At 39.4% G+C, this 25,402-nt stretch overlaps 1 protein-coding gene across 1 annotated transcript in view; it reads left to right on the forward strand.

Moving 5' to 3' along the window:
- Nucleotides 1–25,402, forward strand: part of LOC101859739 (ubiquitin carboxyl-terminal hydrolase 24) — a gene marked incomplete in the record, with an annotated part of 85,583 nt that overhangs the window by 18,053 nt on the left and 42,128 nt on the right. Inside the window, 21 exon segments of the mRNA XM_035972697.1 lie at nt 91–240; nt 669–800; nt 2,231–2,342; nt 2,840–2,916; nt 3,734–3,874; nt 4,808–4,861; nt 5,684–5,796; nt 6,665–6,842; nt 8,819–8,917; nt 9,160–9,309; nt 11,116–11,232; nt 11,838–11,852; nt 13,927–13,968; nt 14,638–14,723; nt 17,419–17,503; nt 19,659–19,844; nt 20,930–21,123; nt 21,526–21,730; nt 22,294–22,453; nt 23,205–23,360; nt 24,847–25,087. Of these exon segments, the coding sequence (XP_035828590.1) occupies nt 91–240; nt 669–800; nt 2,231–2,342; nt 2,840–2,916; nt 3,734–3,874; nt 4,808–4,861; nt 5,684–5,796; nt 6,665–6,842; nt 8,819–8,917; nt 9,160–9,309; nt 11,116–11,232; nt 11,838–11,852; nt 13,927–13,968; nt 14,638–14,723; nt 17,419–17,503; nt 19,659–19,844; nt 20,930–21,123; nt 21,526–21,730; nt 22,294–22,453; nt 23,205–23,360; nt 24,847–25,087 (2,693 nt within the window).

Raw genomic sequence — 25,402 nt, forward strand, 5'->3', positions numbered from 1 at the left:
TGTCTCACTTTTGACTTACGTCAAAAAATGACCATTTTCGTGGTGATGAGCTTTTCTTTACTCCTATAAATCCCCTCTCAACTTTTCCAGTGTGTCATCAATGAGCTGAACAAGAGCAGTGATGTGATCAAGCTGGTCACCAACAGCCTGGTCAAGTGTCACAAACAGGCTGTTGCTGTGGTGGGCGATGGTCAACTCACTCCGGCCACTATGGTGGATGGTCGCTACCCACACTCAGACGTGAGTTCTACTGTTTATGAGTTTTTTTGGTTTTGTTTTTTTTCTAATTTTTTGAACAATGAAACTGTGGGTGGTTGGTGGGTGGTCTGGTGTGGTTTGCTTCTTCTTTCCTTTCAAACATCTATCGTCCTTATCTCCCCTCCTTCTTTTTTATGTTTGTTACTCTCTTGTTACGCCTCTAATCTTTTGGCGCTCATTTGACCTTTTGTAGTTTCGAGCGCCTTAAAACCTCTACTAAAACAAAAACAATGAAACTAATGTTTGAACTGTGTTTTTTAGGTTTGATTTTTCTCCTTTCCTCTGTGGCTGCCATTTAGGGCATGAGTATTTTTTGTTTTAGGAGTAGCTGTTCATTCCTCAGTAGTAATTGAAGATAGATAGTACACGTCTTTGTTTTGTTAAACTTTTCATCCATGTGAATATTTCAGTATATGAGCACTCATCTCAACTTTCTGCAATACGTGCTGCAAGAGGGTGTCTTGTACTTGGCCTGGAATCGAGCCCGGGACATCTGGACAACTCTGGTGGCCAACCCAAAGGCTTGTGAGTGGGACATAGAGGTATGCAGTTGTTTAGTTTAGTTTTTTCTATGATTTGTTTATCAAGGTTTTGTGCCTGCTCGAAATTTCAAGTCGGGAAACGTGAAACTTGATGTTTTTGGAAAGGTACCCTGAAAATGCTTGTACCCTTTTCCTCCTGTACATTTGTTGTCACTGATGCTCTATGAGTTTTCGGAGCTGGCTGTGTTGTGCGTAAAGCATCAATACAATACAGTCCATGCCGGCTATAAGCACGGTCATCGGGAAAAAGCTTAAGCGTGCTTAAAGCTGAAGCGTGCTTAAGTGCGAAGTAGACATAATTCAGAGATTTACATGTAGAAAATTTCCCGTGCTATTTCCCTTAGTTTGTAAGTAGGCCTATAGCGGTCCCACAAAAGTGTACTGTTATTTTTACCCGCCATGGTAGTTTTTGTTCGCTTGTTTGATTTTGTTTTGTGGTTGAATGGGAAATGAAAACTTAATTTAGACGGCCAGTCACGATACAGCACACTAGGCCTACTGTAACACACTGCCTGTGCGTACCACTGCCCGCTGTGCCACTCATACCACCGCCTTCATCCCACCTCGCGCGTGATACAAAATCAGGATTAATGGGTAGCGAGGGTCAAAGGTGAAATCGCAGCCAGCCTCCCTTTCTCATCTCCCCGACTCTCTTTTTTTTTGTTGATTGTGTGTTGCTTTGCCCTAGGCCTGGGCTAGATCCTATGTCCGCGCGAACGGCTCTGTGCATCTCTCTGCCTTCCTCTCCGCCTGTGCGAGGGTGTGTGTCCATCACTTGCGTTCTTTGTGTTTCTCTTGACACACTCCACTGTTGCGGTGTAGACTGTGTTCGAACTTCGATGGGTCATCATGAAAATATTGACTGCCTTGTAAATGAAGCGTGCTTGAAGCCGAAGTTACCGTGCTTATAGGCGTGTAATTTATATAGCAAAAATTCGGTAAGAGCCGTTTAGCGTGCTTGAGTCCGAAATGTGCTTAAGGCCGGCGGGCTTATAGTCGGCACTGACTGTATCTAGGTTAGTGTTTAAAGGCTCCAGAAGTATAAATAACATTCAGAAAATGATGCCTTGATCCACTTAAAGAAGTCTTCCTTGTTCTGAAACAGGAACTATCTATCACAGATGAGATGCTGTATGCAGTTTGCTCATATGTTACTTTCATCCTGATTGATTCCTTGAAACATGTGGCCATTATTGTCCTGACTTTCTATATACCACAACTCAACTCAAATTCTACTGCTGTAGTTACAGTAGTAGCACTGGACAATTTTGAACATGTAAATGCTCTTTAGTTAACCAGGTCCATAACTTATGTTTTCGATATTCAGAATTTGAGCACTTATGAATTTAACATCATGATCCAACTTCTTCAGTTTTAAGTTCTAAGCTGGTTGATTTTTACCTCTCATAAATGCGATATTTATCTTCCAGACGTGCTATGAGTGGTTCCGTAAGGGGATCACCGACCTGGAGATCGAGACTCAGAATCACATGTTCCAGAAGGAGGTTCTCCGCATCGATCCTTCCAAACTGAGTGAAAACGGTAGGAATTTATTCTTCGACTCTCTAACATTAAATAGCTCTACCCCAGTGTCATCTTTATTTTTCACTTATTTGAAAAAATTTCCGATAACTTGTTAGTTTTCTTGGAATGGTAACAGATGTTTTTGTTCATGTGTAAAAAAAAAAAGATTACATGATGTACTCCTCAATCTGATTAAAAAAATTTTTTTTCAAGGTTTCATTTGCCTCTTGTATAGCATTTTCTTCATATTGTAAATTGAAAAAAGTTCAGAATGAGTTTTTATTAGATCTAGTTTCTTTTAGAGGACTTAGGTTGTTTTGAAATTTACAAAGGAAAATATAAATATGACTTGAATGTCGCATCTATCATCAGTCACTAAATTAAAAAAAATAATAGATGAAGGGTGTGTCCAAACTAAAGTACCTATCTGTTTCTATTCACTGGGTTTTAGCAACATAAATTTTTGTAATAAAAAGCATTGTCAAGTAATTTTTTTCTCTTTTTTTTTCCCAAAGGGTTTATGTGCTTCAAGTGTTTCTTTGAGAGGGTGAACCAGTATGAGCACCGACTCAAAGACACCAACAGTTCAATGGTAAGTGGGCACAACTTTGGAAGTTTGGAGCAAGAGGGTGGATGCAAGACTGTTACCTAGCAGTGAAGTGGACGACGAAATAACTCACTGTACCCGATCAGCTGGAGATTTGGCATAAAGAAATAAGAGGACATTTGTTGAAGATTATAGAGACCTTTTATTTGAGTATATCTTCCCGGTCAGCATGGGTTGGCTCTGACAGGCAGGGTCAAAGCTGGCCTCCTAAATGATGTGAATTGTGCCAATGGGGGTGTAAAATTGTGGCGTCGGTGGCCTAGTGGTTAGGCTCTCGGACTTGCAACCGTAAGGTCGTGGGTTCGAATCCCGTCAGGGGCCCGACGTTGTGTCCTTGGGAAAGGCACTTTGCACAAATTTTCCTCACTTCACCCAGGTGGAAATGGGTACCCGGCTATAGACAGTGAACGATCTTGTCAGTTTGATAGTGTTTGAGTGCGTGAAATCCGCTGCTTGCAATGTATGCTTCCGCGGAAGCCGAGAATGCTTCCGAGTGTTCTCAGACGGTCTCCCGGGGTGATAATAGTTGTAAAGCGCATAGAGCAAGCTCTTGAGCATGGATATGCGCTATATAAATGCAATTATTATTATTATTATTGAAAACACCTACATTCCTACATTGTGAAAAAACTGTATTACTCCTGTGTGTGATTCCACCATGCTGCCTCACAACTGTATCATTCATGTGTGTGATTCCAGCACGCTGCCTCACCTATGTATTATTCATGTGTGTGATTCCAGCACGCTGCCTCACCTATGTATCATTCCTATGTGTGATCAATATAATATTTCTTCTCTTGAGGTGGTGGAGAAACCCGACCTGGTGGGGCTGGACTATCTGTGGGAGATCTGCCTGCACGTTCCCGACGAAGGCATCGCTGACCAGGCCATACAGATGCTGCTGGCTCTCAGCTACACCAACCTCAACTCACGCTTGAAGAGGGTAGGCTCAACCTTACAGAGATTAGATAGCTGAAAGGACAATAAAATTAGATTTGACAAGATTTAACGAGAGACAAAACAAATGATAAAAACAAAGCCTGAAGGCATTGCTAATCAGGCCATAGAGATGTTACTTGCTGTCAGCTACACTGACGTTCACTAATATTTGAAGAGGGTTAGGGGACCATAACAGAGATCAGATAGCTGAAATCAGGATAAGAAAGGATAAAATAAGATAACATAAAAGAAGAAAAATTACGACAAGTTCGGTTTCCGTGTGGCTGAAGGTGTCGCTGATCAGGCAGTAAAGATGTAGGCTCCGAGTTATGCCACCCTTAAGCTCAATTCACTCTTAAAGAGGGTTTGGAGAACTCTGTGTAGATCAGGAAAAATTAGATGCAATGAATCAGAAAACTGAGATGACATAAATTAGAAAGCTAAAATGAGATAAAGTAGAAAGCTGGAGTGAGATATAATAAAAAGTGTACGCGAGAGGGGAAAAAAATTGGAAAGAGAGTTGTGATGAATCAAAAACTGAAACCAAATGAGACAAGGCTTCGTGAGAGTGTGACATTCTCAGTCTTACAGATGCTCATCTTCAGCTTCTCTGACCTCCACTCACGCTTGGAGAGGACATAGACCACTGTGAGTAGAAAAATGATATTAGACAGGAAAAAGAATTGATAAGTTGAGCCTGCGTGTTATGTTGATGGCACTGATGATGAGGACAAACAGATGCTGGTGGCTCATAATTACACATGTACTCTGTTGTTTCTTTTGGTGTTAAAACACAAGACTTTGTATTGTAATTACCACCTATGACTTCATGCATTTTAAAATGTTCCTTGTATTGCGTGAGAACTCTCGTGACAATAGTGTAGTTCAGAAGTTATGTCTTTTTCTGAAAACATTTCCCTTTTTTTCATTTTGACAGGAGCCAGTATCCTTGCACAAGAAGTTCATTAATGAATGCTACACACGATTAGAAGTGAGTACTTTTGATATGCAAATGTGATATGACATGACACAGTTATTTCTTTGTCAGATTTGCTGCTTTATTTTTTTAGGACAAAAAAATGTATGCACTTTACAAAACCTTCTCATTATCAAGTTCACAGCTGAGAAAATATAGTTCTACGAATGTACCTGTCCATGTTGCTGTCGGTAATAATCCGGTGGCTTTCAAGTGTATGCCCCTTGGCCCAATATCAAATTAAAAAAGGTGATCTTCTAAAGTTGTTCTTTGCTGCAGTATAAGGTATTGTCTGTGGTAGGAATGGGAGGAAGAAGCTGCTGTTGGAGATCCTGTAGCTTTGGACATTTGAAGAGCAGATGTTGGACTGTTTGATAGATGTGGTCACAAAGTAAGCAATGCAGTGTTTTCTCTGCATGGATTCTGTTTGAGGTGATAGTTTAGAGATGTGTGTTGCCTTCAGAGGTGGAATATCATTGTTTGTTCCCTTCTGTTGAGAGAGGTTTTATGCTGTCAGTTTGGTTCACCTTGCTCATGTGGTACTTGCCCTCAAAATCTTAAAATATTGTTGCTTTTTTTGTCTTTAATTATGAAAATGAAGGTCCAGGGAGATATACAATACCACTCCTTGCAAATACAATGGATTTTGTTTTCATTGGAAAAACAATCTGCTGATGAGTGAAATCCTGTAGAGGTAAATTAGTTTTGAACTGCGGTTTAATCTGTGGGGGGATCTTTGTATAGTTTGTGAATACATTGACTGTACTTTTTGGGACAGGCACCGATATTGAAAGACTTCTGTACATCACCCGACCCCTGCTTTTTCTCTATTTGCAGACTGCCATGCTAGGCATGGGAGGTAACTTTGTGGCACAGACTGTGTCGAATGCCACCAAGATTGTCACTGCTGCCATTGTGCCTGACGTTGCCAACGTGCCTCTGCCATCTAAGTGAGTCTTTCATGTCCTGTTACACACTGATTTCCCTTTGATTACCTCTTTGCTTTGTTTGAAAAATCAATTAAAAAAACCTCCTTTGACTGAGTCCTGAAGTTATATATATTATTTTTACACTTATGACTGTTAAGTCTGCTCCACACACAGAGTGGGTTAATAAGAATTTAAAAAATAGCAAATGTAGCTTTCATACCTCATAAAGGCTCAGAGCATTTGGCTGTAGCTGGAGAACACAGGTGTAAAAACTTCAGTAAGAAGATGAAGAATTATATGTGGTAAGAAAGTAAGCATGAAGATGCTGCAAGTACGAACAGGATAATATGTTCCTTATAAAGAATTGATCAAAGTAACAATTGGAAAGTCATGACTGTATGTGTGTGTTCAAGATCATACTCTCTTGAAGAGAATGGTGTAGGTGTTGGATGTACCATTTGTCCACTTGTGTCTAACTGCAGGGCTTTCTGGTTCAGATCCAAATGTTATCTGAATTTACACTTTGAATTTTTCAGTTTCTTGAATTCTGCATGTGTAGCTTATATATTAATCTTCCCTTTGGAATGGCTTATTTGAACATTGGGTAAAATTTAATTTAATTTAGCAGGAAAAAGTGAGTGGTAGAGTATGAATGAAAGATGTATCAGCCTAGTAGATTTCTTGTTTATGGGGAGAAACTTGTGTAAACTGCCGTATTTTTGCCTCTCTATCAAGGATCAAAAGTTTTTAATTAACAATATTCTTTAACCCTTTCCCTGCCAGGCTCGGTGCTATCTTGAGCTATTTGGTGGGATAACAGAGCAGATTTGACACTGAAAGGATGATGACAACCTTGAGACATTTTTTTTATCTTTCTTGTTCGATGCAGATCAATCAATTACCTGGCCATTGAGCGATTGTTGTGGATCGCAGAAGCGTACATCTTGTCTGTAGAGGAAATTCACTGTGTGCCTCGCAACATCTTGCCACACGGCGCTTCCTTCCACGGGTTTCAGATGAATATTCTGGTCAAATGTGAATCCCCCAAACAGGAGTTTATGCTGCAGGTAAGATTTTTGATAGGCTCTTGCAGGTTCATCACCAGAGTGTGAAAGAGGATGAAAGTCACAATGACATCTATGTGTTGTGAAAGCAGACCCAACAAGTACTGCGTTGGAAAAAATTACATTTGTCATAGGGTTGGTTTTTTTACGTAATGAAAGACACTGATTACATTTGCTAAAAAAAAAAAATAGAAAAAAAAAATCTAAGGCCAAATCATATGTGATAGACTAAGTGATGTGAAAATTCTGACTGAGGACTTGCTGCACCAACATTAATTATTTTCTGTGATTGATTAACTGCTACAGTGGAACCTGCTCTAAGGAGCACCTGTTCAAGATATTCACCTGTACAAATGACCACTTCCCACTTCTCCCTGGCATTTTTAACTATATTATTATGGCACTGTCAGAAAAGACTGCCTGTTTAAGATGACCATTTTTCCCTGGACAATCGGTCATTGTCTTTGATAGGTCCAAGTGCTTATTTGAAGTCTGGAAATGCCACTGCAGTGAATGAAATTTTGAGTAACTTGTAAAAATGATAATAGTGAAAATTGAATGTCATTCCTCAAAGTCATGTGAATGAAGGTTATACTTCTCGTGTAAGTTACTTTAAGGGAAGACCCGGGTCGGCGATCCAAGGCAATATCCAAACAATTTTTCAAACTATCCAACTTTTGTTTTTGGCGGAAAAACATCCTTTGACATCTGTTCTATGGAGTCAAAATGAAGAAACTGTTGAAAAAACACCCTAAATGACCTAAAAGGGCGTTTGAAAAGTGCAAATTGCTCTAAAAATCCTTTTAAAAAATCCCTGTTTTTTTCTGTTTTTCTCAAAATCTACTTTTTGACAAATGTGACCTCCTGGGTGCAAGGAGTTTTCAAAAACTACAGAAGCTAGAAGCTTCAAATTTGGTGTACAGGTGCTTTAAGATCGATTCTGGGGATCTATGAAAGGGAATTGGGAAATATTGGTAACTTAAGGAAATATTCAATTTTTTTGTAATTTGTACCCTGAAATTTCGTCAACTGACTCTAGGGGACCAATGACTTTGGGCTCACTTTTTTAGTTTTAAAGATAGGTCAAAATCCTTTCATGGATCCCCAGTTCATATAGGTTTGTACTTGTGTGCCAAATTTCAGGCTGATAATTCAATATTTACTATGAAATTCTTCTGCACTAAGAAACTGGTTTGAAAATCCAAGATGGCCGCCACAGAGACCCATTTTTTAGAAAGATTCAACAAATTCACCCCTAGTACATCCTATTTACCTATGAACTTCTTGCACAATTAGATGAAATGAAATAAAAGCCATTCGTTTTGAAAATTTTTCCGGGAGTGTACGTCTCCCCTTAAACACACTCTACATTGGTTATACTTCTCGTGTAAGTTACTTTAAACACACACTACATTGGTTATACTTCTATGTGTAAGTTACTTTAAACACACACTACATTGGTTATACTTCTATGTGTAAGTTACTTTAAACACACACTACATTGAGGCCGCTTCAAGAGTTGGCTGGGTCATTGTTTTCATTGCAAGGGTCTTTATTTCACAGTCTTACTCTAGCAGAATCTAGGTGACGCTTTTAAAATTTATTTTACAAAAATTGTTTGACAGGGTTTAAGAGATAAGAGATTCTCCTATTTTTCTGTCATCAAGGGGTTGTCCGTAAGAGGTAGTTTAAGATAGTCTGGTCATAGGCCAGCAGTGCCACATTGTTAAAAACTAGGAAATAGATCGTATTGACAGAGAGATTGATGCTGTATAAATCTATAGAGATCTGATGTTGGTAAATACTGTTGGAGATGTTACTGCATAATACATGTAACTTGATGTTGAATGCCAGGAGTCGCTCTTCTATTTGTAAGTTTGATATGTTTTTCGTTTAATTGTATATAGGGAGATAAGTATAAATCATTGAGAGGACAAGTCCCACCTTTCTGAATGATGTACTTTTTAATGCTCTTTCAGTGTCACAGCAATGAGACATTGGGCTCTGTGAGGAGAAAGATTCTCAACCACTTCAACCAACCTTCAGACCATGTTCAGATGCACACCAATGAGAAACTGGTATGTTTGACTATGGATTTGGCTGTGGAAAAAAAGTTTCTTCTGAAACAAATGTTCATAATCTCAGCAGTTTGTCAGATTTCTTTGAAATCTTCTGGAGTAGTCAATAATGATATTTAGAAGGACTGTAACCTTTTAAAACCTTAATTTGAATGATTCAAAATGTAACATTTAAAAAAAACCTTAATTTGAGTAATTCAGAATTGTCTTGTAACTCGACTCTTTTTCTTTCCCTCCATCAGTTGTCAATGACCAAGGACCAGCTCCTGTTGAGTCAGCTGGACTTCAGCGAGGCAAGCGTCCTGCAGGTCCACCTGGGCGCCTCCTCCGCCTCCAAGTCGGGGTCTACGTCGGCCGCTCAGGGCTCGGGGACGGGTTTGCTCGGGAGAGAGGTAGTAGTCCATGTGCTGCCTCAGAATTACAAAGTTCTATCTTTTAACTACTGACCCGAGCCAGCCGTACAGCCAACTGTTGTGAACAAGACCAACTGGTGTTTCGCGCGCTCATATGACCTTACGCAGTTGCGAGCGCCGTAAAACCCTGTACTACTACTACTAAAGTTCTATCTGACAGTTTTGGCTGATTTGAGTTACTAAGGTCATGAGGTCAGAAACCAAATCTTCTACCGAGTCTATCAAAATCGTATGATTGTTCTGAGTCGTTATCAAGATATGATATCCCTTCAAAGAATTTCATTTAAAAAAGCTTGACGAAGTGAAGCTCAGAATCTCTGACGTCAAATTTCTCAATTCTAGGTACTGAGCAGATAGAACTTTGTAATCCTGAGGTAGCGATTTGTTTTGCAGAGATGGTCAACAGATCGTTATTTTAGCTTTGGATTAAGAATAGAACCCGTGGGAAGGGATCTGATCGCGAAATTATGTCTGTTGAACAGTTAAAGCTGTTTGTGGATAAAAAGTTTGTTTAAAGGGATTTTTATGCTGTTGTGAGCACCGTAAAACTCTCACTAAACTAAACTAATGGTCACTTTTAAGGACAAGGGGGCTAACCCAGATTTTGGGGGTTTCCAGAAATCTTGACCTACACCAACAGTGGGCATTGCCCTACCTATAGGAGAAGTTTGGTTTCATTGGTGTGTATATTTGTTTGGTTATACAAAAAAACTCCTTGCCTTTTAAAGAGACTGAATAAGGATCCAAGAACTTTACCTTTGATTTTCTCAAAACAGCATTTTTCGAGATAGCCCCCTTGTGCTTAAAAACGATCAACTAAAGGGGTTTGAAATTGATGACAGATTGGTTTAACAGGAATAGATAAAGCACTGGTTGAACCGGAACTGGTGACCCAGAAATGGGAAAGAAAATTTAGGATACAGTGATTATGAGGATTGCTGTCCCATTCATATGTCTTCCCTCTGGCAGTCTGAGTCTTGTCAACACATGACCTTTGACTCGGTACAAACATCTTCCCTTGTGCAGTCTAAACTGAACAGACATATGGCCTTTGATCTCGTACAAACATCTTCCAGTGTGCAGTTTTATTTGAATAGACATGTAACCTTTGACCTTGTACAAACTTCTTCCCTTGTGCAGTTTGAGCTGAACTGACATGTGACCATGTAATAATAATAATAATAATAATAATAATAACAATAATAGCAATGATAAATGGCATTTATATTGCGCTCAACCCGGACTAAAGTACACAGGTACTGAGTGCTTTACAATACAGTGAACAATGTACAACAGTAACATAAAACGTTGTGTTCTGACCAAAAGAAAATCACTCCAAATATTCATCTTATTAATTTAAAAACAGAAATGACTTCAGCTGACATTTGAATGAATCGAAGCATTCCTGATCTTGGGGCCTTGATATTCAAATGCCCTTTCTCCCATTGTTTTAAGTTTCATTGAATAGATGGTAAAAGAAGTTTCTTTTTGTCAGCTGATGACCTTAGCCCTGTCCGTACGTCATGTTTTACTATCGTTTCCATATGACGTGGGGAACTCTGTGCCACCACTTTCAAAGAGGAAATTTACTCTTTAATCCGAGTGCTTTGCAAAGCAGTCTGTCAAAATGATTTTTTGAGAAATACTGAACGTTTCAAAGATATCTTCGTACTAGAAGTATTCTAAAATGTGAAGAATACAACCCCTGGGGTACGAAATAACCCCAGGGCGTACGGATAGGGTTAAACTGCGAGTAGGAATGTACAAACATTTTCCCTTCGACAGTCTGAGTCAGGCAACCAGTCGGAACAAGGCGAATCTCAAGGTGCTCCTGGCTCCTCCAACTCCGGCCGGTCGGGCAGCACGTCTTCCATGGCTTCTGTTGGAGTGTTCAGCAAGGAGGTCTGTCTTGTTCTTTGTTGCGTGTCAAATGTGTCTTGTTCTTTGTTGCGTGTCAAATGTGTCTTGTTTTTTGTTGAGTGTCAAATCTATCTTGTTGTTTGTTGAGTGTCAACAGGCAATAAAGAAAAATAAAAGATTGACTTTATGAGGAAATGGTGATGACAAACATGCCCAGTATGGGAAGAAATAAGGCTTTAGGGGGTTCTTATGCGATGAAATAGTTGTAAGAGAGGTTGAAGAAAGCTAAAAATGCCTACAACTTTAAATCCTTTGTTTTGAGCCGAATCGGGACTTTTGGGGTGCGCCCCCCGATAAGGCAATACATCAGCTGAAGTAGCAGAAGCACTAACTTTTCATTGAGGGGAGTTATTCACATCCACATTGGTGATAGGTGTGTTGTTAAGCAGGAATTTGATAAACGTTTTGTGGTCATAAATAAGAAAGAGCGGGTTTAGTGACAGAAGCACGAATTCAGGACATGAATACACTAACAGCTTTTTTTGTGTGTTTATTTTTCTTAACGAATCTGGAGTTCTGTGCATCATACTGAAAAATGGTTTTTTCTGTCTCTATTCCTTTTTATCTTCTGGACACGTGGTGCTCAGGATTCTGAGAAAGGGGTAAGTTTCTTTTGTTGTATTGTTCTTTGTGAGGGGGATTAATGAATTATATTGGACAGTGGAACTACTTTTATATCTGATTATTAATTTGATTGTTTATCTGGCTTATTTAGTTTTATAAGGTTTAGCTGAAATGTGGATATCAATGTGTTCCCCCCCCCCCCCTTCAATTTGACCTATCATGCAGTTCTGCTTTGTTAGTACTGGTCATTTTTTTGGCAGAGTACTTTACAATAAGTAACAGGCAGCATCCATCAATTGTAGCGACAGAGTTGTGGTTCATAAGACGCATGCTACGTATCCCATGAACAGCTAGAAAAACAAATGAAGAAGTCTTGGTTGAAGCAGATTATAGAAAACAGCTATCACGAATATAAGAAAACGACAGGCAAATTTCTTCGGACACACAATGCGGAAAGAAGCATTAGAGAATATTGTAACAACAGGAAAGTTTGATGGAAAGAGAGGCAGAGGCAGACAGAGGGAAAAGATACTGGACAAGATGACAACATGGCTGGGAGCAGCAAGAACAACAGACACCATTGCTGGGAGCAGCAAGAACAACAGACACCATTGCTGGGAGCAGCAAGAACAACAGACACCATTGCTGCATCGAAAGACAGAGTGAAGTGGAGGTCCATGATTGCCCACGCCAGTCGGCAACGCACCGGATGATGATGATCATCCGTCTTACCTGCTCTTTGATCGTAGCGTTACTGATTGTGATGGTTCTGATGAGACAGCGATTCGCTACCACAGAATTACAACATTTTATCTGCTCAGTGTCTATTTTTGAGAAATCTGACATCAAGGATTTTTGAGTAATTTGACATCAAAGATTTTGGAGTAATTTGACATCAAAGATTTTTTAGTAATTTGACATCAAAGATTTTTGAGAAATTTGACATCAAAGATTTTTGAGAAATTTGACATCAAAGATTTTAGAGTTTCACATCATGCCAAGCTTTTTCAGCTGCGATTCTTTGAATATCTTGATAACGACTCCTCGGTATAATCTTATGGTTTTGATAGACCAGATAGAACATTTTGTTTTCTATCTCATGGTGTGAGTAATTCATAACGGCCAGCATTGTCAGGTACAACTTTGTAATTCTGAGGTAGTGAATTGTCACGGCCTATGGTCCTATGGTCTGCCAATTACTGATCTTTGTCTCACAAAGCAACATTGTTTGGCCCCCCCCCCCCCCCCGGTTCTTCCTCTATAGTGTCAGTAATATTGTCTGTGGATATTTAGTAGTTGCTTCATCTATGTGTGATGCGTCCCGACGGTTCGGTCTACTAGGTACTTCGAGCTGAACAGCAGAAATAGCCAAAAACACTTGTTAGGTCGAAAAATAGAAACAAGCTAAAAATTTTTTGTAGCTATATAAGACTTTTGAATGACTATTTTGTTGGAAAATCAATTAAAAATCTTTAAAATTTGCTGTTTAATGTGTTTTTAAAGCTATTTTGGAGAATGTCTTTGTTCTGTGATGGAGTTATTTGTCAAATCGTTGATTGCGAATATCTCAGTGTTTTGCCTCGGACAGCAGTGAAGCATTCTAAAATTGAATTTTGCGTCATTTCGTTAAATGTTATCGTATTCATTTGATATTGGTGTCATATAAATAAAGGGGAATTATGTCCTCTTTTCGTCTGAACCAAAAACTCAAAATTATGAAATCTTTGCCTAGTGGACCAAACCGTTGGGACTCGTCACATTTGCTTAAATAGTTCAGATTCGCTCAAGAGCTGTGGAGTGATATCTGACTTTATATTTTGTTTGTATTGAGGCAGTCTTTGTTTTTCACTTCCTTCGATGGTTGGTGAATGGCTGTGGTTGGTGAATGGCTATGGTTGGTAAATGGCTATGGTTGGTGAATGGCTATGGTTGGTAAATGGCTATGGTTGGTCCTAACTTGGTTCTGGCAGCTTGTGCTAGTTTCATTGTGTGTGCCGGGTTTTTTTTCTCTTCCTCATTCCTTTTCTGGAAGTCTTTATTGGTGATCTTTTTCATTTCAACAAACATGGTTTTTCCTGTAGATTTATTGATGTTTTGTCTCTCATTCTCCAGGCATCGAGTAATACAAGCAAGCAAAACTACGACATTGAACAGGTGAGTGTGGAGAAGCTTGACAAGAGCTCTTGCCAGTTTTTGTCATTCTTTTTGGGGGATTTTTTTTTGCCTTTGAATTTCATCAAGCTTTAGACTCATTTCATAATGAGCATACAGACACTGCAGCGGCCTAAGAAGTAAACTATTTTGAGTACTGTCCATGACCAAGTGTTGAAAAACAATGCTCAACTAAAGATTTTCACGTAAATTGCAGAAAGTTATTTAAATCTGTGCTTGAAAAAAATTGGTTAAGAATGTACTAATTGTTAATGTGGAGCTTTGGTTGCTGAGAATGAAGCTGTGAAGTTTGCCTAATGTTAAATTTCAGTCTTTAAAAAAAATTTGGTATTGGCCTTGGACATTACTGAACTATTTTGCAGTTCCTATTTTTGTGGGGGTGAGTTACATTTTATGACAGTGCCAGGGAAATATAATAGTGGTAGTATTGACTTATCTGTGTGTGTTGTATATGTGTCATAAAGACAGAATTTAGACTTTTTTTTACAGCACTTTGTATGTTCTGTATTGTAAGAACAACCTGTCAATTCTTTGCCGTATCGACAGACCGAAGGGCTAGAACCCAAATGGCCGCTGGATCGGAAAAGTAAAGTAAAGTAAAGTAAAGTATAGTAGGAATTGGAACACTTGTGTCTGCTTTATGTGTTTCAGGAAAAGATGCTGCCTGGAGTGGTCATGGCAAAGGGTGGTGAAGTCTTTGACAAACTGTATCAGTTGACAGAGCTGGATGAACCCAAGTAAGTGGGGGAGAATCAACTGTGTGTGAACTTCAGCTTGTTAGTAGCTGTAATTGTTGTGGTGTTTTACCTACCGTCAGCCGGGGCTACTTAGGCCACTCAGGGTAACTTAAGCCACTTACAATAAGTTACAAAGAACGGTCTGTACAAAGGAACAGATTTAAACGTGCAGCCATCATTGTGTTCAGCAGGCCAACCGCAAGCCAGGATTATTCGAGTAGTACAACCAGTTGTAGATGTCTAATACAATGCCAGGTTGGCTAATTGATTATACCAAAATTGTTTTATTGGAAGTCAAAATATGGTCAGTTGTGAAACTGCTCTCAATCTGTGTTTATCATTTTTGGGAAAGAAATTAAGGACTGTTTCATGAATCTTCAATGGAAGATCTGTGTTTATCAGGGACCACTTGTATTAATATCTGTCTAGTAATAAGCTATTGTATTAGTTAGTAGTTGTTAGTCTCCTAATGGTGTAAAAATTATGCCTCAGAAGCTTTGTCACATGCTTTTTTTCCCCAGATGCCTTAAGTAGAATATTATTCAAGCTTGAGCCTGTCAGTCAATGCTTTTGTTTAGTTTGGTCTTAACCCTTCCAGCCCCAAGCGCGTATATTTTCAGCAGCGCTTGTACCTCCCTCCGTCCCAAGAGCGTATATTCTCAGTTTCGGTGGGGTACCGAATTCGCGCATTTTTCGAAATTAGCAAACTTGATTAAACTTTTAATTTTCTTATTATTTGTTCATTTATCTTTAAAAATTGGTATATGTTATTATCAAAGCTACATTACAAAGATACTACATCACTTTTTTAGAAATAATGCCTCTTTTTCTGAAATACTACTGTATTGGCTGGGACTGGGGTTAGGGAGTGCACATAAATGGCTGGGGCTGGAAGGGTTAACTGATGAAGTGTAGAGATTCTTGTGCTGCCTTGGTGTAAAACCTGAGTTTGCTCAGCTCAATAGCCAATGATGGGAAAATATTTAATTTGTTGCAAGTTTCCTACAGCAGTTGACTTATATTTCAGTGCGAATGTTGTAAATAAGTCGTTCACTTTCTGATAACTGTTTATAGAACTTTTGTCTCATTATGGGTGGTATTTCTGAGAAAATATTTGAGTACAGTGGTTTTGTTTAAGTGTTGCATTTTTCTTTAAGGTAGTGTGTTCATTCTTCTATCGGTGTAGTTTTGAAGAGATGTGTGTTCATTCTTCTATCGGTGTAGTTTTGAAGAGATGTGTGTTCATTCTATCGGTGTAGTTTTGAAGAGATGTGTGTTCATTCTTCTATCGGTATAGTTTTGAAGAGATGTGTGTTCATTCTTCTATCGGTGTAGTTTTGAAGAGATGTGTGTTCATTCTATCGGTGTAGTTTTGAAGAGATGTGTGTTCATTCTTCTATTGGTGTAGTTTTGAAGAGATGTGTGTTCATTCTTCTATCGGTGTAGTTTTGAAGAGATGTGTGTTCATTTTTCTATCGGTGTAGTTTTGAAGAGATGTGTGTTCATTCTATCGGTGTAGTTTTGAAGAGATGTGTGTTCATTCTATCGGTGTAGTTTTGAAGAGATGTGTGTCAGGTTGCGTTGATGGATTTAGTCAACTTTGTTTCGCTTACTGTTCTCTTTTGCTGGTGGCTAGGTACCGTTTATGGACTCTGATTTGATTTGCTGTGCATTTTGTCATTAGAGATTTGAAGCTTTCTTTGTCCCCATTGTGCTTATTTCACCAGAAGGGTTACTATGTGTAGTGCGGTGAGAGAATCCTTTTGAAAGATGCGTCGGACAGATTTAAGTGATATAAAAGAAATATGAGAAGTCTTGTTTATGTACCGAAACAACCTTTTTGATGCAGGTGCCCTCTTTCTGGATAAATTCTGAAATCCAGATTTCTGAAATTATCCGCATTTTGCCTGACTTATTGATACCGGATGTATTTGACGATATGGTTAGTAAATTTTGAGTATCCACATGCATTTCCACGGGATGGGTTTTGAAAATTTTAGGATTCTATTTAATAGTCAGTTGGCATCTCTGATAAAAGCACTTTAATTAATGAAATGTAAAACAGAACGTTTTGAAAATCGAGGAAAAACTGTTTGTTAGGTGGAATATGAAGTCTAATTGTAGTTATGGGTCTTCTCATTCAACTACACATATGTGAGTCAGCGTGGAGGAATCAGGCTCTCGTCAAAATAATGAAATCGAAGAAAACAGCAGTTTTCTGCCTGCTTTGCAATTTTTATCAAATTTTTGTTTTTTGGCTCAACACCATTTATTTCCTTTTTCAAACAGATTCCTTTCAGGATTTCACCGAAAACGTTGATTAAAGGCACAAAAATATAAATTTACAGTTTCCATGGACTCTCCAGCTTGGGATTTACCAAGCTTTGGAGGCTGTTTTCTCGCTAATTTTACCTCTTAAATCAGGTGACCCCCACCTCCTTCAATCCAAAATATCTCCACTTCTATTGAAGATGGATGGGTAATTTTTTCATTGAAAGTGAGACAAATGAACAAGCTTTAAGATAATACCAATAACTCAATATGCCCAAAAATTGACGAGAGCCTGATTCCACCACGCTGCCTCACATATACACTTCTAAGCAACTCCCACTGAGATATGTTTGTGGAGAGGTGTGGTTTATTTGAGCACAATACGATTCTGTTCTGATGTCAGTGACCTGTTTACTCGCCACAGGATCACCAAGAGAGTGCAGAAACTTCTCATGCTCATCCCCACCGACCCAGCCGTGTCAGATTCGCTAGATTTGATTGGCCATAAGGTATGTATGATCAGGGTCTTTTTTCGTTGCACTTTTTGAACTTATAATTGGCCATAAGCTATGTATGATCAGGGTCTTTTTTCGTTTATCTTTTTGAACTTATAATTGACCATGAGATATGTGTGTCAACAGTTACTGTTAGACAATTTTAAGGTAAGAGCACTCAGATTTACTCTGTTAGACAATGTCACTCTCGTATTTACTTTGTTGGACAATTGTTTTAACCACCCATGGCATCCCCCTGACCCAAGCTCTCCAGCTGGCAACAGAGAGACGTCTCTTTGTTCCCGCGACACCCAAAAGGGTATAAGCGGTGGAGAAAAGTTGAAAAAGTAAAAGATAATTGTAATAATTGTATTGTGTAACTGGCCACAAGTAAGTGTGTTGAGGTTTACTCTGTTCAACAATTGTTGTAAAGTAATCAGGATGTGACATTAGAAGTACCCACTCTCAGTATTACCAAAGATAGTACAAGACAAGATGGGCCACTCAGCCTAAAAAGTGTCCGCAGGAAGTATGCTCTTTGCTTCAGATGGCGCTGCAGTCTGTTTTGAAGCTCTCTTTCGTTTTTCCAGAAGAAGAATAGGAATAGCACTTCCTTGCGTGCGCAGATCAACTGCTGTTCATCAGCAGTTCGGGTACGTTCAGTGCGGAGTTTTAGTTTTTAAAAATTTTAATGACCTCTCGCCCTTCATTCTAAAGTCAAATTAAACGAAGAAAACCATCTCCTTTTCCTCCGGAAGAGTTTTTTTGTCAGCGTAACCATTTTTAAAAAGCGTTCTTCCGAAATTTATCCCAAAACTTGCTAGTTTCACTTTGATTTTTAAAAACTCAAGTAGGGTAACTCTGTTCGCAAAGAGTGCGCTTTTGTGAAGAGGGCGCCACCAAATTTTGAGGACACTTTTTTAATTGGCTCAAAGAGAGAAGTGGCCCATCTTGTCTTGTACTATCTTTGGTATTACATAACGAGTACTGTAATGGTAAGTATATCGGTATCGTTGAGAGCAAGAAAAGAGTAACACACTCACACACACACAGACAAGATAAACAACAAAGATGTCTAGCCTACGGCAGCACAAGCCACAGTCATGTAAAGTTTAAGTCTTATATTAAACTCTGGAACACAACCCGAGAAGTTGTTTCATTTATTAATGTTGTTGGTGTTCTTGGACTGTTCACAAGTAGAATACACTACAACAATTTTAACGAAGAATTGGCCTTAGGGTATGTGTGCTCAGATTTACTTTTTTAGACCACATAATATCTGCAACCTGGTAATGTTGAAGGTTTAGTAATTGGATAATAGTGTGCTGCCCGTTGTTCCCATTCAGTTTACATTTCTGCCATGGCTTCCCATGTTTGTTTCTCATCAGTTTCCCTCACTCGTGGTAAATGAGATGATCAGTATAGTGCTGGTGGTTGCTGGCTTCTTTCAAATGGTCTGCTGTTTATGTGTGTTCTTCTTTTCAGCGCTGCTGTTGTCCTAATAAATTCTGGAGAAAATGTTGCTCTTACTGTGTGGACTGTTCAAAGACTTACTTTTTATAGTACATGGACTTCTCAGTGTTAGACTGTGTCATATGTCACTTTTGACATGGGGTAGAGTGGAGTCTTACACTAACCAGTTGATATTTTCAGTGTTTTCAGATTCAGAATATTTTTGTTATACAGTTGGACGTTGAAAATATTTCTTCTGCCTGTATTTGTTAGTCTTTGTTAATCTAACAATTTTTATGAAGAAGTAATGAACATTTTGGTGATGTGTGTGGTGTAATGCTGCTGCATGAAAAAGACGCAAATTTGATTTCTGCTTGGAGGAGTATATTTAATAGGTTGTATCTGCCTTTCTGCTGGGATACGGTATCCTTCTTAGTCCTCTATAGGCCCTGGCAAGCGGAAGTGAAGCTGCCCACCTCTTAAATGATTTATCTAAATTGTTTTAATGGGAGTGTAAGACAGGCAATGAAACTGTTCCACTAGTAATAAGGAGAAAGACGGTGGCAAAAAAAAAAAAAAAAGACAGTGCTGAAAAAAGTAGAAATAAAAAAAACTACAAGGGAAAAGAAAAACAGGAACAAAAAAGTAAGACGATGCATCATTTGCATGTGAATTTTGTCGGCTCTGTGTGTCATTTGTATCTTTGTGTTCTTCCCAGTCCATGAAGTCGGAGACGTCTTCGACCTCATCGTCGGAGGAGTTGTCCGGTGCCAAGTCGAGTCCACGTAAAGTGGTGCCCAGCTCTTTGTCCAACCCGCGACTGTCGCCCAAGGAGGCCATGAAATACCTGTTTGACAGCAGCCAGCCGGACATGAGTGCGTTCCGAGTGCTGTATAATCTGGAGGTACGTTGCCTGCTTACGCACGCTTTACCATCGAATGAATTTGTCCTGGACGGCCACCCATTGTCGAGGAAAAAAGTGGTTGTCTCAGACAGGTGGACGTCTTGCTCAGTGTCATTATTTGATAAAATGCAAGAGGAGAAATGGGAAGTTGTCATTTGTACTGGGGATTGACTCGGACAGGTTGCCATAAGAGCAGCTTTGACTGCTTTATAATTAATTTATTCATAGAGGCAGGGGTCAACAATGCTTTGGTGCTGTTTAGCACCTCTGATTTTACTTTCTTTATAAAGGTGGGGGGGTGAATAGTGCATTTAGTACTGGTACATACTTCATCATTCATGCCCCTCTTCTATTTCATAAGTGGTTCTTGGCTACTCAGATGTGGAGTGCTGCTTCTATTATTTTCTTGTTTATTATTGTTTTTAATCTGTTTCTATTGAAGTGGGTGAGTGATTGGAGGGTGCCACTGGTTGGTTCTACTTCTTTTCTTTCCCTGTTTTGTTTCGATCTGTCTGTCTTGCTTCACTCAGGTGGGAATGGGTACCCGGCTATAGACAGCAAAAGATCTTGTCAGTTTGTTAGTGTTTGAGCGCTTAATCGGCTGCTTGCAGTGTATGCTTCCCGGGAAGCTGAGAATGTTTCGGAGTGTTTTATGGTCTACTGGGGTAATAATAATATAGTGTAAAGCGCATAGAGCCTGCTGCTGAGCGGGGATATGCGCTATACAAATGCTATCTATTATTATTATTGGTAGGTTGTATTTGTTTTCTTTCCCCTTTTTGTTTCTGTCTGTCTGTCTTAGTTTTTACCCAAGCACTTTTTTTCTTCAAATGCCTGGTCTAGAGCAGACATCAGCAGTCTGAACCTTCTGCCCGGATGCTCTCAAATGGATGTGCTTCTCTTTACCCAAATTTTGTTCTTTTTCCCAAGCAGTGTAAAACAGTTGTGGTGTCGGTGTGCTACTCTTCACTTTAACAAGTTTTCTTTCCCAAGCAGTTTATGACTGGTATTATGTCAATTTCCTTCTCTTTACTCAAACAAACAAACAAACAAGAAATATATCAACTTTCTGTCATGTGTCTCAGGTACTGAGCAGCAAACTGATGCCTACATCAGAGGAGCCCTCGCTGCGGGCAGCAGCTCAGAGTTTCTGCACCGAGTTCCTGCTCAACGGCGGCCTCTCCCTGGTGGTCAGCGTCCTGCAGCCTGAGTCTCTTCCACCGGAGATCAACTACGAGATACGCCAGGGCTGCTACTCCATTTGTCTACAGCTGGCCAGGTGAGATGGTTGGGCTGCTAGTGGTTTTATTGGATGTTGGAAGTGGTAGATAGAAGGAAAGATGGAAAAGTGTGGGAGTCCTGTTTTGTGAATGTTGGAAGTGGTGGTAGTTAGAAGGAAAGATGGAAAGTGTGGGATTCCTGTTTAGTGGATGTTGGAAGTGGTAGTTAGAAGGAAAGATGGAAAAGTGTGGGAGTCATGTTTGGTGGATGTTGGAAGTGGTAGTTAGAAGGAAAGATGGAAAAGTGTGGGAGTCCTGTTTAGTGTACTAGATTCCTTCGATTTTTATCATTTGACATTCCAAAATATGAAAATTTTCTAGCCACGGTATCAATGCTTGGGCACTAGAGGGTTAAGGCGTCTTTATATGATTAATTCATTGATTCCTTCCTCTCCTCCCAGATATCTGCTGTGTGGGCAGACAGTGACCGGGGGTTCTATTCCCGAGTTGCAAAGAGAAGAGTCAGTCTCAGGGCCAGCAGCGTCGGCATCAGCAGCGGCTGACCTGAAAGCTTCTCCCTCTGCCGGTGGGGCGAGCAGCGGTGCCAGCAACAGCAACAACAGCGGCAGCATTATCAACACCAGCATGTGGAGCCAGGCGGTTCAGGTGAGGAAATGGTGTAGAGTCTATGAACACAGGCGAATGATTGCATGTTTTTAAATTTGACTTCTAAGGAAAAAAATCCCTCTCTTATCCTGCCCCTCACCCCGACCCTGACAAACTGTTGGTTTAAATTTCAAAATTTGACTTGAAAAAATATTACTGTTTCACATTTCTTCAGTTTCATGTCTGGTGTGCAATGACGTTGTTGCCCAGGACAGGTAATAATACAGGTAATACAGTTCAGTTTCAGTGGAAATGATAATGCACAGATACCTAAAAAAAGAATTCCAAGAATAGTTGTTTTACTTGGGAAATTGGAAAGGGGAGGGGGGGGGGGGTGTCAATTCATGCTTGTTTTGTAATTTATAGGGTAGTATATTTACAATTGTTACAAAAACCTAACAATATTTTATCCGGCCATACTCTCATGTAACAATATTTATCCGGCCATACTCTCATGTAACAATATTTTTCCGGCCATACTCTCATGTTTGGAGCTCATATGACCGTATGCAGTTGCGAGCGCCGTAAAACCTTACTAAAACTAAACACTCTACTTTTTCCAGACTCTGAGTACACAGGAGTTTGTGGACACCGTCTCCTGTTTCATGAAGGTCACATGGGCGGCGGCTGCTGGCAGGCTCCACCTCCTCAGCTACAACCAGCCAATCAAAGAGAGTCGTGATGGATTTGGGTGTGGCCACCGAAGCAGGCAAAGTAGCACAGGTGGGTCAAGTGTTCGCGTTTTTATGGAGTAATAATGATAATAATTATAGTAGGTCTTTTTTTCATACTGCATTTCAACATAATAAACATTCTGTGGTGTTTACAATCTGTATCCTTCTCTCCAATTTAAACTTAAATCTTTCTTATCTTATCTCCCCCCCCCCAACAAACATGCATTAACACACTTTTACATACTTTTAAACGGAGATTTATGCAGCTTTTTAAATTGTAAAACTGGCATAAACATTTTAGGATTCCAGTCTTGTCTATTCACTGCTGATTTGAAAACTTGTCTATAATATTTAGGACCCTTAGCTTTTTATTGTGTTCTAATTCAATGTGCAAGTACCGTCTAAATGGGTGGCATACCAATGGTTTTAAGAACTAGCTTAGAATCACGACAGCTTTCCCTTCTGTTATTTTTTTCAGTCTTTTTAAATGTATTCCCAGCACGCAATGACTGTCATTGTGTCAATGTGCTTCTCTTTACTCACACAAGCAAACAAACTGTATTCTCTGATCTATGTGGACTTCTTTTCTCCAGTTCTGTCTTTTGGCAACAAGTTACAAAAATCTTGTAGTGTTTCTTCTTATCCTTGAAACTTTTCCAGTGAACTTGTTGATGATCGTCTTCTTTTAGCTTTTTATTATTTTTTTGTGCTTTTATGTATGCTTGTAGTTTCTAAAATTACTGCATACCAATATTTTTAAGAACCTGCATTGACTCATGTGTGTATTTTTTTGTTTCCAGGTAGCTCAGCATCGACCAACAGCGACAGCGACTGCCAGTCTCTGCACGCAGGCGTGTGCTCCCACCAGGTGAACATCCCCACCAAGGATGCCAACATTGCCCGTGAGGCGCTGGAGATTCTCATCACTTGTCTGCAGCTCAGGAAGGAATTGCTCGGTGAGCTTTGGTGCACTCAGCCCCCAAAGAGGTTATATGTACTACTGGAGCTCGCAACAGTGACATCGCTCGTGTCATACATTGGGTGTCTTCTTTCCCTCATCAGCGTGGCACGGGCTCTACCATTTACATTAACCATCTGAGCCCCCACCCCGCTCCTCACGAGCTCTAGTATATTAAACACCATCTTGTCCCCATGTTTCAGAGCAAGCTTGTAGATTTCCTCTTAACTCACTCAGCCCTAACGTCAATAATATCCGTATGTGCGCTCAACGCTCCAACCCTAACACCGACAGTATCGGTGTATGGAAAATTTCGCCCTCTTGATCTATAACACTACTTTTGTATGAAGCAGACTAAGGTGGATTTATTGCTTAGTTTCATCAGATCCACTCGGATTGTATTTTTTTGTGTGTGATTATTTTCTACTTAATTTGTAATTAAGTCTGGTTTATGGAAACTGGGTTACATCTGACTTACACTGGATTTAATGATTATTCTTTTTTTTTGGGATAAAAAACTGACTTTTAATAATAGGCCTAATAATAAATACATTTATATAGCGCTCAACCATGATTAAAGTACACAGGCTGTAATTGCTTTACAATACAGTACTACGCACAACAGTAACATAAAACGTGTTCTGACTAAAAGAAAAATACTCCAAATATTCATCTTATTGATTTAAAAACAGAAACTTTTCTAAACATAGAATTATTGCTGGGTACTATCAAAGGCTCATACTTGACAAACTGGACATTTTGCTGCTCAATACTTTCCTGTTCAGATTTTTTGCCTTCAATGGCCACCTGTTTCTTTCAACTTCCAGTGGATGTGGTGTAGTAAAAGTAAATTCTGATCTATTTTTGTCGTTGTGAAGCTTACCATTGAAGAAAGAAACAAGGTGTGTGCCCTGGAGGTTTCAGCTGGGTTGAATGCTATAGCCACTCTTTTGACGGGGAAGATTTTGGTGGGCTTGAGCAGGAAAGGGTTGAAAAACTTTGATTTTTTTCTTTCATTTTTATCTGTTTTTATCTGGATTGTTTTATCTGGATTGTTTTATCTGGATTGCTTTGGATTAGGTTTTATCTGGGTTGTTTTTCTGGATTGCTTTTTATCTGGATTGTGGAATGTGTTATCTGGATTGTATTTTATCTGGATTATGTTTTATCTGGATTGTGTTTTATCTAGATTGTGTTTAATCTGGATTGTATTTTATCTGGATTGTGTTTTATCTGGATTGTATTATCTGGATTGTGTTTTATCTGGATTGTGTTATCTGGATTGTGTTTTATCTGGATTGTGTTTTATCTGGATTGTATTATCTGGATTGTATTATCTGGATTGTTTTATCTGGATTGTGTTTTATGCGGATTGTTTTATCTGGATTGTGTTTTATCTGGATTGTATTATCTGGATTGTGTTTTATCTGGATTGTGTTTTATCTGGATTGTGTTTTATCTGGATTGTGTTTGTTCCCTCCCAGCTTCGTTCTACACCATGCCCTGTGTGAGCGACTTTATCCTAGACCTTCTGGTGGGCTGCCCACTGGCTAACATCAGGAACGCCACCCTGGCTCAGCTGGTCGCCCTCGCACAGTTGGAGTTGTCCTCGTCCGACGAGGCAGAGTCGGTACAAACACCACGACAGTTTATCTTGCAACTACTGTTGAAAGCTTACCTCCCCTTCTGGGTCACCTCTTCCAATGTCAGAGGCACCACTCAAAAGTGAGTTGTGTTGTAAAGGACTTATGTTCTGTAGAAATGTTAGAGTTCTGTTGCTTTTGCTTTATGATTTAAATGTTTTGAATGTTTCAGCCAATTTTTTTTTTCTTTATCATTTAAAATATGTTCAGTCCTTGGCAGTCTCCGAACATTCTTTATAGTACTTCAATTCAAAGGTGTTAACAATTTTCGTTACTTCCCTGTTTAGTTTGTTTCAGTCATATTTACACTCTTTGGGACAAAACAGTTAAGTCTGGTAAGGCTTATTTTCAGGAAATGGAATTAAAAAAATATTGACTTACTCCAGTGGGTTTATGC

The sequence above is a fragment of the Aplysia californica genome, unplaced genomic scaffold, assembly GCF_000002075.1.
Source record: "Aplysia californica isolate F4 #8 unplaced genomic scaffold, AplCal3.0 scaffold00799, whole genome shotgun sequence".
NCBI classification, from domain to species: Eukaryota; Metazoa; Mollusca; class Gastropoda; order Aplysiida; family Aplysiidae; genus Aplysia; species Aplysia californica.